Here is a 14,001-nt window from a genome sequence, read left to right on the forward strand (position 1 = left end):
AATAACAAAAGCACAGACTGAACTCTGGTAACTGGTAAGATGAATCTGAATTTAGTAACTGATCTACAGTATATTAGCCCATAAAAAAAAAAAAAAAAAAAAAAAAAAAATATATATATATATATATATATATATATATATACACACACACATATATACTTTATTATGTTTTTCAATTCAAACACATTTAAAACAATTATACAAATGGACATTTTCTTTGAAGACAATATTTTTCCCCAATAATTAGGCTATTCCTTATTTTTCCTTTATTTTGTTTCGTTTTGTGATAATACCACCCATCAACACATAAAAAATTTAGACACTTTAACATATGAGAAAAGGGGGAAAAAACAAAAAATTAATATTAAAATATATTAATAAATATGGATAAAAAACTAAACATTCACATATTTATATCAAACTCGTATACTGACACATACTTCCTAATAAGTAATATTATTTAAACATCAAATAATAATAATTATAATAATATTATTATTAAACAAGTAAACAAATAAAATAAATAAGTAAATTCAAAGGGAGGGAGGGTTATATAAAAAAGGTAATTAATGTAATATGTATTCCTTTATTTTATAGAATATTCTTTGGTTTTAGAGGTGCCCATATATTTTCAAAATGTATTATTTTGCTCTTAATTTCATGTTATCCTCTCCATAGTGTACTTAAGGGTTAAATCTAGCCAATCATTTAACTGGGGATTCTTGCTTTCTCCAAAATGTTGTAATTCTCCGTATTCTAAATAAGTATAACGCATCTTTATTAATAGCATAGGTCCTATATACAAAACTATATTTATCTTTATTATATATATATATATATATATATATATATATATATATATATATATATATATATATATATATTTTTTTTTTTTTTTTTAATTTCTTCCCTGAATTAGCCTACTTCTGTCCAAAAAAAATATCAGTACCGGTATTATTTTACAAGTAGGCTAAGCCCTATAATAGGCTATAGCCTGAGTGTAATGAGCTATAAGTTAACCGCAACTTAACCAACTTTCTAAAGATAAAAAGTTAACGTTATACCTAAGATATTTCCGGGGTTATAAAATATCGCATAGCCTATTAAAGGGGTGATTCAGGATTTTGGACATCGGACCTCATTTCTAAGTTAGCCTGGGTGTTATTTATCAGTGGAGACCTGTTGTGCCGAATTTCGACCCCCTGCCAAATTATTACCCCCCTCACAACACCGGTCCACATGACAATCACGCAAGTGTATTTACCTGCCGCTGACACTCATCACTACAGAAGCAGAGTATATCACCATGTTGCCTGATGTTGCATAGTGGTGGGCAGATCGAGGCTTCCTGAAACACTGAAACAGTTGAATCAAATGTGCCATATGTGCCGAGGCTTCGAAACAATCCGACACCCGTCTCCACGGTGAACCCTAGTGGTCAAAACAGTGTAAATGCAACAAAAACCCAGGCCAAACATGCATAAAAACACCTTTTACAATGTATTGCAATTTTTTTTTACTGAAAGTAAAATCTTTCAAAAGCAATTATCTAATCATCTAATAAGATTATTATGTGTAAACGTGTTCTTTTATCAATTGTCAGGGTTTGTTTTGTTTGTCCCATGAATGGCTCAGCTAAACAGGCCGACTATTAACTACCTCATTTTAATTATACTAATATCTAATTAAAATGTCTACAAATGTATAAAACTGATCGGAGATCAGGTAAAACCCGCAGACACTTGTTCATTGGTTCAGTGACTCCTTATGATTCATGGGTTGACAGAGATCATCGCCCATCGTCGTGCGATTGCGTGAACTTCAATTACTTTTTAGGAAACCGCAAGCCCCAACTTATTTGTTAGGTAAAAAAAATATATTTGTTAGGTCAATTCAAGCCAGGACAAGTGTTTGAGTTTTTATCCCTGCTTTTCTAAGGGTAACGTACGTTTACATGACACCGATATGCTTTAAACAGAGAAGCACAGATGACAACATTGTCAAAACTATCCCCATTCACACGGATCTGCGAAAAAGACTAAACGTTGTAGCCAGATGGCGATGAAACTAGACTGAACATGTAATAGGCATGTGCACGACGTCATCTTTTTCACAGATTTACGATTTTATTGTTGTTTACACGAAGACCAATTTCAAAACCTTGCACTTTGAATCCCGTTTTCAAATGTGTCAACTGAACAGCAGCACACTCTGTTGCTTTGGCTCTGTACAAGGTCCAGTTAGCTTCAGGTTTAGATTTAGCCCATCCCATCCTGTCATGTGATTATGGGACAGTCTTTTATTGTCAGAATATCATTGTTTGTTTCATCTCTTCTGTTTACTGTTTCATGTTATTAAGATCAAGAATCTTAACAGCCAAAGTCATGTCTAAGCCTGCACAGGATCCAGTGTATAAAGTGCCAGGTAAGCCTTTCTATTCTCTACTGCTATAGTCTCATCTCAGTGTGTTATGTAATCATCATCGCTCAGGCCTTTATTTAATGTTTTGCCACATGTATGAGCATTGTATTTTGTCAAGCCATAACTTTTGTTGTTAAAAATTACACTAACATAAGCAAATTTGAGCTGATAGTTTACACCATCTGTTGTCTGATCTATGATTAGAGATAAATGAAAATCAACAATCAGTTATGTGCATTGCCCATAGGCTAAGCTAGCTAAGACTTTTATTGTTCCTGAAAAGAAACTGGTGCATTAATTATTTTGTGGCAAACCAGTATTCATCAAAGACATGGCTCTAAAACTGAACTAATCCTTTAAATCTATGAAATCCTGTACTTTGAAAGCTAGTTATGTTCTACTACGGTAAATTAGATTTATCATCGTGGTTGGTGGGTCAAGGTTAGGGGATATTTAAGGAAACGCACACAGAAGAGAAAATCAAAGCAATTTGAGTTTTGCAACACTTAATTTCTTTACGTTCTCTATATTAATGCATTTCATTCAGTTTATGATTAAAGTAAGATATAATTGTTCTTTATTAGCTCTGATGTCCTCCAGAACTCTGTACAACCTAATCGTCCACCACATTGCCTGTGTCACAGCTCTCATGATTTGTTATGGTGTGATGTCTTCTCAGCTAACAAAAAACGTCCATCTGCCAGTGGTCTGGAGTTCATTGGTCCTCTTGTGAGCTCTGTAGAGGAGACCCCAGACCCCATCAGTACAGTTATTAAGGGTCAAATTCCCTCCTGGGTCACTGGCAGCTTCCTTAGGAATGGACCTGGCAAATTTGAGTTTGGTGAAAGCAAGTAAGAGGTCAAAATATTGCTATAATCACAGCAAGATCAATTAATTTTAATCTGGTTGTTTTCTTTTCTTATTTGGCTTCATCTCTTCCTCCTTAGATTTGCCCACTGGTTTGACGGCATGGCCTTGATGCATCGTTTCCACATTAAAGATGGTCAGGTGACCTACAGCAGCCGTTTTTTGCGCAGTGACTCTTATGTACAGAACACAGAGAACAACCGAATTGTGGTGTCTGAATTTGGCACCCTGGCAACACCTGACCCATGCAAGAACATCTTCGCTCGGTTCTTTTCACGTTTTCAGATTCCAAGTAAGCATCAGTTGGAGGTGAAAGTGGCATACGCGTACCTGATCAGAAATTCAGACAGAACACTCTAGCTAATCAGGCCTATCTATAAAGATAAGATCAAAATGCACAAGTACAGTACTTGACAAATTTAATGCAATTACTACAAAACCTTCATATGAAACCTTTCTAATCATCAGTTGTTTGATTAACAGAGGCAACTGATAATGCAGGAGTGAGCTTTGTTAAGTACAAAGGAGATTTTTACGTAAGCACAGAGACCAACTTCATGCGCAGAATCGACCCTGTGAGCCTGGAAACCAAAGAGAAGGTATATATGACAATGTTTCACAGATACAGAAATTAAATGAGATAACATGGACAGTGTTTTCCTAAAATGAACAGTAATCTATGTGATTTTGCTTTTGAAAGGTGGATTGGTCAAAATATATTGCAATTAATGCAGCAACAGCTCATCCACATTATGACAGTGAAGGAGCGACTTACAACTTGGGAAACTCATATGGCCGTAAAGGTGGGATGCCTCATTTTTGCTTTTTAAAACAATTAAACTCGAATGTCTCCCATTAGTTTTTTTCCAGCAATCCCAACTCCTCACTCTTAACTGTTGCCTATTCCAACCAGGGATGGGGGGAGTTCTCTGGGTTGGGGCCAAAATCCGAGCTCTGGGCCCTCCCCTTGCGCATCAAATATGTATACTCTTTACCATATCGATTTATATGTAAGTGTAAACTCGCAAACGACTGTTTCAAACCGAAAGACTCCTCCCATCTGCCAATAGTGAAACGCATTCCCACCCCCAAACACATGGGCCAATGTTTTGAAAGTATCTCAAAGCAACACCTTTTGGGGGAATTAAAAAAAAAGTATGTGTATGTATGTATGTATATATATATATATATATATATATATATATATATATATATATATATATAAAATGCATATAATGATATAAGTAAATATATTAACAAAAAAAGCACTTCACCTTCTATTTTTTTTTTTTCATCAAAGGCTTCTTCTACCATATCCTCCGAGTACCACCAGGTGAAGGAACAAACGATATTGCTGATCTGTCTGATGCTGAGATTCTTTGCTCTATTCCTGCTTCTAACCCCAGAAAACCATCATACTACCACAGTTTTGGTAAATTTGCCTTCCATTTGCATTTTTAGATCATCTGATCTGCTTTTCTGCTTCTTCATCAATCTGTAATATTATAATAATTATTTTGCATCTATTTACATAGGGTTGGAAATATGGGCCACACCTTTCTTCCTGAAGATTGTACAGTATATTATATTATCCAACAACAAGCAGATGAAAAATAATGAATTTTTTTCTGTTTTCTGTTTGTTATTTTATTTTGCATCACTGTTTGCAGTCATGTCGGAGAATTACATAGTCTTCATTGAGCAGCCGATCCAGCTAGACCTGCTGAAATTCATGCTGTACAGAGTTGCTGGGAAGAGCTTTAATAAAGTCATGTCCTGGAACCCGGATCTAGACACCATCTTCCATGTGGCAGACAGACGCACTGGTCAGGCAAGGCAGAGTCTATAACATCACACTGACATCTATTGTGGGCACTGTGTATTTCTGCCGTTTCACCTCAGATTTCATCCCTGCAGCTCATCAAGACAAAATACTACAGCAGTGCCATGTTCACCCTGCACCAGATTAATGCATATGAGGATAATGGATATTTGATTATGGACATGTGCTGTGGAGATGATGGCAGTGTGATTGGTGACTTCACGATGGAGAACCTTCGTCAGGCATCTGGGGAAGAACTTGACAAGGTAATACCTTTATAATCAATACATGTCAAACATCTACAATATTGAACTCTTTTTCAGCTTCATAAAAAGTAACTTTAATGCAACCTGTCTATTGGCTTTTCCAGTTCTTCAATTCATTGTGTACAAACTTACCACGGCGATATGTACTGCCTCTGGACGTTATGGAAGAGGAGCCCAATGACCACAACCTCATCAATTTGCCGTACACCACTGCCTCTGCTGTGAAGACTATAACTGGGGTTAGTGAACAAGATGTGGAGAGGGAGGGACTGGAAAAAATAATATTAATAGATATCAATAAAAGTAATTTCTCTTTGGTAATAATAGGTGTTCCTCACCCATGAAGATCTCTACAATGATGACCTGTTGCAGTACGGTGGTCTTGAGTTTCCACAGATAAACTACACTTACTACAATGCTCGCCCTTATCGCTATTTCTACGCATGTGGCTTTGGACACCTGTTTGGTGACTCTTTGCTTAAGATGGATCTAGAAGGAAAGAAGCTAAAGGTACCATCTTAAATGAAAATACTTTAATTTGAGATTTTTGACAGTTCACTTCAATTGGGAATATTATGTTTGATCTGCTTTGTTGTATGCAGGTGTGGCGCCATGTTGGTTTGTTCCCATCAGAACCAGTGTTTGTTCCAGCACCTGATGCAAAGGATGAGGACGATGGTGTGGTCATGTCTGTGGTCATTACACCAAGAGAGGCGAGTTTCATGGTGTCATCATACCTTTGTTGTCTAGCTCCGTTGGCTTTCTCTTGTAAAATATTAACGTGTTAAGACTAATTGACCCTTCGCTAAGCCCCGCCCTCCCTAGTTACTGTTGCTACGCCTGTCAAGCTTTCGCGCCTGGCACGTCTATTACAGTGTGTATGCACCGGTGTCAGACATTCCCAATGAGATCATTATTCATTTTTGGCGAACATGTGAAATATCTGAGAGAGCAAGACAAAAGGGACTGCAGTATGCATTCGAGGAATATATCCACAACATGATATGCAACCGATTAGCGAATAATTTCATAAAAATTAAAGCTAAAGCCTAGTCCCGGCGCATGCAGCAGCCGTCTCATACGCTGACCATTCAAATGGGAAGTTGACTGGTGCTCTTATATGCTAATGGATTAATTAGGTGGCGTTTACAAGATGGAGATCTGAAACCTTTCAGCTACGCACAATTTCAAGATTCACGATTTATAGATTTCACAACTGGAAGAGACAGGAAAAAAAAATTTAATCACATGTACACATATTTGAGATATTATCTTAGATCAAATGTGATCAAATATCACATTTGATCACCCCTGGAGAGCGAAGGGGCTGAAATTTGTTTAAAAATTGTAATCATACATAAGATACATAATTTGGTAAAAATTCAATCAAAGAATTCAGTTGTGACAGATGAGATATTGTCATGTAACTCTCTTTAGAAAAATAGCAGTTTCCTCCTTGTCCTTGATGCCAAGACCTTCACAGAGCTTGGACGAGCAGAAGTTCCAGTGGACATCCCATATGGCACTCATGGACTCTTCAATGAGATGAGCTAAAATAGAAAATCACCAGTTCAAATCAACTCAAGAGTGAAACCATTCAAAAAACTATTCTGCATCTTTTTTGAAAGAGTAATTTCATCCTTTCTTGATTTCCCATCCCATCTACACACTTAGGCAAAATAAATACATTGGTGAAATGTGTGTCCCTTACCTGCAAATACTTCCATGTGCAGCACAATGAGTCAACTATGTAATCTTTATATATTTTGTTCAAGATTAAAAGGCTTTATATTATATTTTTATTATCGGTTTATTGCATTTCTATCATGTTATGGTAAAAACTTTCTTTTTACTTGTATTTTGTAAATGGGTAACTGACATTAAATACATTGGAGAAGCTGACATGTCTGTTTTTTGACACTTTAGTTTTAATATTTTAAACAACATTTTGCTTTTATGTGTGCATTTCTAGGATCTTGTTCCCTGAGAGATTGCATGGAATATTTGTACTAAAAAAAACATTAATTTTGCTGAAAAATTAAACGAGGGAAGGCCGGAATGTTTTAAATTATTAAAAACATAAAAGAAGTGGTTACCAGTTATAGTTATACACTTTGCATTAAAGGTAGGGTTGATAATTTCAGAGGGGCTGGCAATAGCAAGCTAGTATTGAAAACATAAGATCCCACCCTCCCTTTAGAGCTCTCTCCAAAGCAACGTCTCCTCCAAAACACATGAAAGTGCAGTCTGCCAAGCGTCATGAGAGACTGCGTTAAATTACCTCATGTCTAAAAGCCCATAACCTTACAATAATAATGAACGTAAATAACTCTCAGAGCTTGGACTTGTACCACTTGACTGCTGGAGATTAATTTTTTGCGTTGAGTGTTGCCAGAGAAATCCGAGTCTGAGGACGTGAACATCACGGCTTGCCGTCTCGTAATTACGGTTACGATATGGTGTGAACGCAGCTTGTTGTTTTGGTACACGAATAACTGTAAAATACGACTGGCTTGCTCCCGTTTGTTTGGGGAGCTCTGTGACTCTATCCACAACTCTGCTTAGCCTTACAGAACGCACTGATGATGTGTCATGTCCGGGCGAGGAGGGTGCTCAGGGAACTCCTCCCTTCTCCACTTTTGTTGAAATCTTATAGGCTAACGCCAGGTTGGAACAGCTGGCCAATTGTCGCAAAGTATGCAAATACTGACAGACTTATGGGCAGTATAAAATGCATGGGCGTGACAATTGCTTCAGAACCACACTGAAGGCTTGCACAGCTGATCGAACAGCGAACACAGCGGCTAATGCAATATATCTAATTCTCGCACCAGGGATATGCACGGCTCTGATGGAGAGAAAGTGTCGATTCATCCACAAAAGCCGCCTGTTTGAAAAGGGCTCTGGAGCACACACCGGCCTGGCGATGTATGTATGAAATGTCTCCTGTACTACTAGGGGACATAAAACATTGGACCACGTTTATACTAATGTGATTGATGCCTACAAAATAGCACCCCTCCCCCACCTTGGTCAGTCTGACCACCTCTCTTTGTTCCTACTCCCCAAGTATACCCTGGTCATCAAATGTGTGAAACCTACAATAAGGACTGTTAAAATCTGTCTGGAAGGTGCTGACTCTACTCTCCAACACCAATTCCAGCATACAGACTGGAGTGAGTTTGCTGCACAGGCCACCATAAACTCTCAGATTAATATCGACACTTACACCAACTCTGTCCTGGAACACATCAATAGATGTGTGAGCAGAGTGACTACACACAAGAAAATAAAATTTTTCCCCAATCAGAAGCCCTGGATTAATAGAGAGGTTCGCCTCCTGCTCAAAGCAAGAGATGCAGCCTTCAGGTCTGGAGACCGGAAGGCTTATAGCTCAGCCAGACCCAACCTGAGGAAGCTCACACATAAGCAGAAGATTGAAGAACACTTTAAGTCTTCAGACCCTCGGCGTATGTGGCAAGGCATACAAATTCTCACAGACTACAAACCATCTAATTCTGTGCTCCCTTTCAGCTCTGCCTCTCTCCCAGACGAGCTCAATCACTTTTATGCTCGTTTTGATCAAAATAATAAGGAGATTTCACTTAAAGCTGAGCATCAAATCAGTGAACTGCCTCTCACACTCTTCACTTCAGATGTCTACTCTACTCTGCGTAAGGTGAATGCACGGAAAGCAGCTGGCCCTGATGGAATACCTGGTTGTGTGCTCAAAGCCTGTGCGGAGCAGCTGGCTGAGGTCTTCACGGACATTTTCAATCTGTCCTTGGCCCAAACAACTGTTCCCACTATCTTCAAAAACTCCACTGTGGTGCCAGTACCGAAAAATTCCACTGCCTCGGTCCCTAATGACTTGCGTCCTGTTGCACTCACCTCCATCATTGCCAAGTGCTTCGAGAAACTGGTTGCATCCCACTTAAAATCCTGTCTCCCTGCTACATTAGACCCATTCCAATTTGCCTATCGTTACAATAGGTCAACAGAGGACGCCATTTCAACGGCACTTCACTCTGCCCTCACCCACCTGGACAGACAAAACACACACGTCAGAATGCTGTTCATTGATTTTAGTTCGGCATTTAATACTGTAATCCCCTCCAAGCTGATCTCCAAGCTCAGCCAGCTGGGAATCAGCACACCCATCTGTAACTGGATTTTAGATATTCTGACTTACAGACCTCAGACTGTTAAATTAGATAACCTCTCCTCCTCCATCATCACCCTGAACACAGGCGTGCCAATGGGTTGCGTGCTGAGCCCTCTCCTGTATTCCCTCTTCACCCATGACTGCGTTCCTGCTTATGGCTCTAACACTATCAAATTCGCAGATGACACCACGGTGGTAGGTCTGATCAAGGATGACGATGAATCAACCTATAGGGATGAGGTGCAGCACTTGGCTGTGTGGTGTGCCACTAACAATCTGTAACTAAACACCCAGAAGACAAAGGAGATCATTGTGGACTTCAGGCGGACTAGGAGTCATGCACACACACCCATCTACATTAATGGAGCTGTGGTGAAGCGTTTGTGGGGGGGGGGGTGTAGGGGGGGGGGGGGGGGTTTGGTGTAGGGGGGGGGGGGGGGTTTGGTGTAGGGGGGGGGTGGTGTAGGGGGGGGGGGTGTAGGGGGAGGGGGGGGGGTGGTGGTGTAGGGGGAGGGGGGGGGGTGGTGTAGGGGGAGGGGGGGGGGTGGTGTAGGGGGAGGGGGGGGGTGGTGGTGTAGGGGGAGGGGGGGGGTGGTGGTGTAGGGGGGGGGGGGGGTGGTGGTGTAGGGGGAGCACTGACCCCATCCGAGACCAGAGCCAATTAATGCCTGCCTTGTGCTTTGAAAAATAAATAAAAATTACTGAATTCATATTTTCTCATTTTATTTGTCTTATCTTATAATTTTTACGGGTAAAATGAGTAAGTTAAGGCTAAATTATTTTTAATTACTGTATTGAAAAAGAAGCTAATTTTCTCATGACTGGTTGGATCTCAAAGTATCGCGGTAAGTGAGTGGACTCTCGTTCTGTTCCCGCTTTAGTCAGATAAATAAACAAAATGGACATTCGTTGTTTTTTTAATAAGCCCACTAGTGTGGAGTTTTCGAACTCTGCTACTGACATAGTAATCGAGGCCGCATCTGAGAACAAAGCCAGCTGCACCGCTACCGTGTCAGCGGAGATACCGTTACCCGCACAACCTGCCGCATTTGGATCTGGATAGGTTGACCTCTGTGAAAAAGCTATTGGGCCGAAACAGCCCATACTTTCTTCTTTCCCTAAGCGCCTAATTGGAAATGTTAATCGTGCCTTCTCTACATTTTACTATCACAAGTTCCCATGGATGGAGTACTCAATTTCACTGGATTCCGTTTTTGTTTTTGCTGTCGCCACTTTTCTTCAAATATTGCAAGATCAGGCGCAGACGAACTATTTACAAAAGTGGGAGCTCGGAACTGGAAAAAACTGTCAGAGAAGCTGACAAAACACGCTTCGTCATAGGTACATTTAAACAGCATGACGATGTGGGAGAGCTACAAACAGGCTGGTGAATCGGGATCTGTGGCAGCACAGCTGTCACACAGCCATCAAAGCACAGTAGAAAAAAACAGACAGTACCTCTACAAATCCGTTAATATTATAAAATTGCTTGCTAAATTAGGCCTCCCTTTCCGCGGAGATCGTGAAGATACTGATGCAGAAGCAAGGGGGAATTATTTAAGTATTTGTCATTTGTTTTCAAAATATGACCCTGATTTCGAATCCATGCAGTCCAAATATTATAACTGCACAAGCCGAGACTTTCAGAATGAAATAATTGTATTGTGTGCAGACCTCATTCGTGGAGAAATTTCCAAGAAAGTACACGAGACTGGTTTTCTTGCTGTTATTGCTGATGAAGCAAAGTCATCAAAGACTAAGCAACTTTCTGTTTGCATTAGATACACAGAGGGACTTCAGATCAAGGAGCGATTTATTTGCTTTTTTGACTGTTCCAATTCTCGTGATGCTGCAGGGTATTGTTTCTGGCATTAAAGAAGGATTGGAGTCGTGTGGGCTGAAGGACATTCCCATAATTCCTCAGGCATATGATGGAGCCGCTGTAATGTCGGGGCATTTGAGTGGAGTTCAGCAACGGACCAGAGAGGAATTCCCCTTTGCTGTGTATGTGCATTGCATGGCACATAAACTAAATCTCGTACTCGTTGAATCATGCACAGTAAACAGAGACATTAAAATGTGTCTAAATGTCATTGACAAACTATACTCCTTGTTTGCAGAGCCAAGCAACCATTGCAGATTTCTCATGATGCAGAAAACACTGGCTCTTAAACCAAAAGAGCTAGTACAGCAAAGTGATACACGATGGGCTTGCAAATATAGGTGTGTTTATGCTGTCAAATCACAATATGCTGCCATCACCTGCTGTTTGAAAGAGATGGAAGAAGAGGGAGAAAAGTGGTCTGTGGATGCAAGTGGGTTGTATAATCAAATGACAAATCTCCGATTCATTACGTCCTTAATTGTTCTCGAGGAAGTTCTCAGAGTTGTACATGTAACACACAAACGTCTGCAAGGTGCAAGTACAACCATGGCTGATGCGGCCTCAGCAGGAAATCGTCTGATAACACATCTCCAGCGCTGCAGAGAGGAGAGTTCCTGGGAGGCAATGTGGAAGCAGGTGAAAACGTTTTGTGAAGATGTCGCTGGTTTTTGTGCAGAGAGTGCCCCCCAAACTTCAGGAAAACGAAAAAGAACTTTGCGACAACCTCCCGGGTTTTCGCAGTACTTGGTACCAACCACACTTGTACAGCATGATGAAAATGAGACGCAATGGGGATCAGAATCACAGACATTTAAATTTCATTTGTATCTCCCTGTTTTAGACACTATGCTGGCTGAATTGGACAGGCGATTTTCCACTGAAGCAATGGCCCTGAGTGTGGCATGTGATGCTGTATTAAATTGTGACAAGAACGGCATCGGTCCTTTACTAAGCATGTATGCTAGCAGCTTTAAGATTCACCCTCAGCTTGTGGCAGCTGAAATAGATCTTGTGAAATGTGCAATCGCATCGCCGATCACCCTAAAAAAACTTCAAGATGAAGTACGGAAGGGTAGATATCCAAACTTTTACCGTCTGCTGCAGCTTGCACTCACACTGCCAGTTGGATCTGCTACGTCAGAAAGAAGTTTCTCAGTTATGAGAAGAATCAGAAACTGGCTCCGATCTGCAATGGCCCAGGACAGATTCTCGAATCTTTCCCTACTGCATATAGAGAACGACTTGACTGCAAATTTATCAGAAGAAAAGATAGTGGACATCTATGCAACGCGGAAAAAGAGGCGGCTTCTTCTGCATTAGGTAAGATATGTTTTTTAACGCTATTCTTAGTATAGCAGTCCTTGTTCATTGTAAATTTATTTTAAATGTAAATGGTATGATATATACATTTTAAATATGGTAGCCCATATAAAAAAAATCTGAGCTCGTGGTCTGCCGGTAGGTGCCCCCCCACGCACAAAAAGTAAAACTCCGCCTATGACCTCCACCCTAGTCAAAAAGGCACAGCAGCGCCTTTACTTCTTACGGAGCCTTAAGAAAGTTCACCTGAGTCAGAGGATCGTTGTGGAATTCTACCACTGTACCATTGAGAGCATACTCACGATCTGCATCTCAGTATGGTACAGCAATTGCTCCACATCTGACCGCAAAGCACTCCAGCGAGTGGTGAAAACTGCTCAACGGATCACCAGTACCCATTTACCTTCCATTGAGAACATTTATCATAAGCGCTGCCTAGGAAGGGCAAGAAACATCATCAAGGATGTCTCTCACCCTAACCATGGACATTTCACCCTCCTTCCATCCGGCAGGCGTTACAGGATCCTATGCTCTCGCACCAGTAGGCTCAGGAAGAGCTTTTTCCCCGAGGCTGTGACACTTCTGAATGCCACACCATCAATCTAACTTGCACCTGCCTATTACTGCACTGGTCACAGTATTTTATACACATGTATTTACAGTACATTACACTGCTTATATTTTGTACAGACTGAGAAAATTTGCATTTTATTTATATTTATATTCTGTACATACTCTGCTTAGTATTGTATATACCAAATCCACTGTACATTCTGTAAATCAAGCTTTATTTTATTCTCCACTTTTATGTATATAAAACACTATATTCTTGCACTTCTGGTCAGATGCTAACAGCATTTCATTAGCTCTGTACTTGTACTCTGCATAATGACAAATAAAGTTGAATCTGAATCTGAATCTGAATCTGAATGAAGCCACAGACATGTTGTCAATGCGAATTAGTACATGCTGCTGCTCCAACTTCGCCTGAAAAGCTTCCAGGGCTAAGGACAACGCCTTTCACTCCAACCATAGACCAGCTGCCAGTATGCCCAAGCACACTGCTTCCCAGCCTGAGGTTGACGCATCCGTCATGATCACGATGCGTTGTTTCACCAGTCCCAAAGGCACTCCTGTAGGCTGAACATGTCTGGGTTGCGCCACGGTCTCAGAGCGCTGACGCAACTCTGTGTGACTGGAATGCGCGTGTGACCTGAAGTTTTCAGCCAAAACTGTAGCGGCCGCATATGCAAAG

The 14,001-nt window shown here is 40.4% G+C and overlaps 1 protein-coding gene across 2 annotated transcripts; it reads left to right on the plus strand.

Annotated features, from left to right (window-relative positions):
- Window positions 1–1,781: 1,781 nt before the first annotated feature.
- On the plus strand, window positions 1,782–7,275 carry LOC143748802 (carotenoid-cleaving dioxygenase, mitochondrial-like). 2 transcript variants are annotated; one of them, XM_077241011.1, is made up of 13 exons: window positions 1,782–1,865; window positions 2,360–2,424; window positions 3,101–3,272; window positions 3,369–3,580; window positions 3,772–3,887; window positions 3,989–4,091; window positions 4,589–4,720; window positions 4,959–5,119; window positions 5,206–5,376; window positions 5,481–5,615; window positions 5,704–5,886; window positions 5,979–6,089; window positions 6,814–7,275. In XM_077241011.1, the coding sequence occupies exons 2-13, from the start codon at window positions 2,385–2,387 to the stop codon at window positions 6,928–6,930; spliced, it is 1,653 nt and encodes a 550-aa protein (XP_077097126.1). In that variant the 5' UTR covers window positions 1,782–1,865; window positions 2,360–2,384; the 3' UTR covers window positions 6,931–7,275. The 2 variants fall into 2 exon arrangements, with proteins under 2 accessions (XP_077097126.1, XP_077097127.1); XM_077241012.1 differs by lacking the exon at window positions 1,782–1,865 and having other exon boundaries at window positions 2,254–2,424.
- The last annotated feature ends 6,726 nt before the right edge of the window (window positions 7,276–14,001 follow it).

This window comes from Siphateles boraxobius, unplaced genomic scaffold (assembly GCF_051911475.1).
Source record: "Siphateles boraxobius isolate OS27281-9 unplaced genomic scaffold, OSU_SipBor_1 24, whole genome shotgun sequence".
Lineage (NCBI taxonomy): Eukaryota > Metazoa > Chordata > Actinopteri > Cypriniformes > Leuciscidae > Siphateles > Siphateles boraxobius.

Excerpts from the sequence above, each read along its gene's own strand:
- LOC143748802 (XM_077241012.1), top strand. The coding sequence starts at position 2,349 with ATGTTATTAAGATCAAGAATCTTAACAGCCAAAGTCATGTCTAAGCCT. Across the intron at positions 5,616-5,703 it reads CTGTGAAGACTATAACTGGG|GTGTTCCTCACCCATGAAGA; the intron begins GTTAGTGAACAA and ends TGGTAATAATAG. Across the intron at positions 5,887-5,978 it reads TAGAAGGAAAGAAGCTAAAG|GTGTGGCGCCATGTTGGTTT; the intron begins GTACCATCTTAA and ends TGTTGTATGCAG.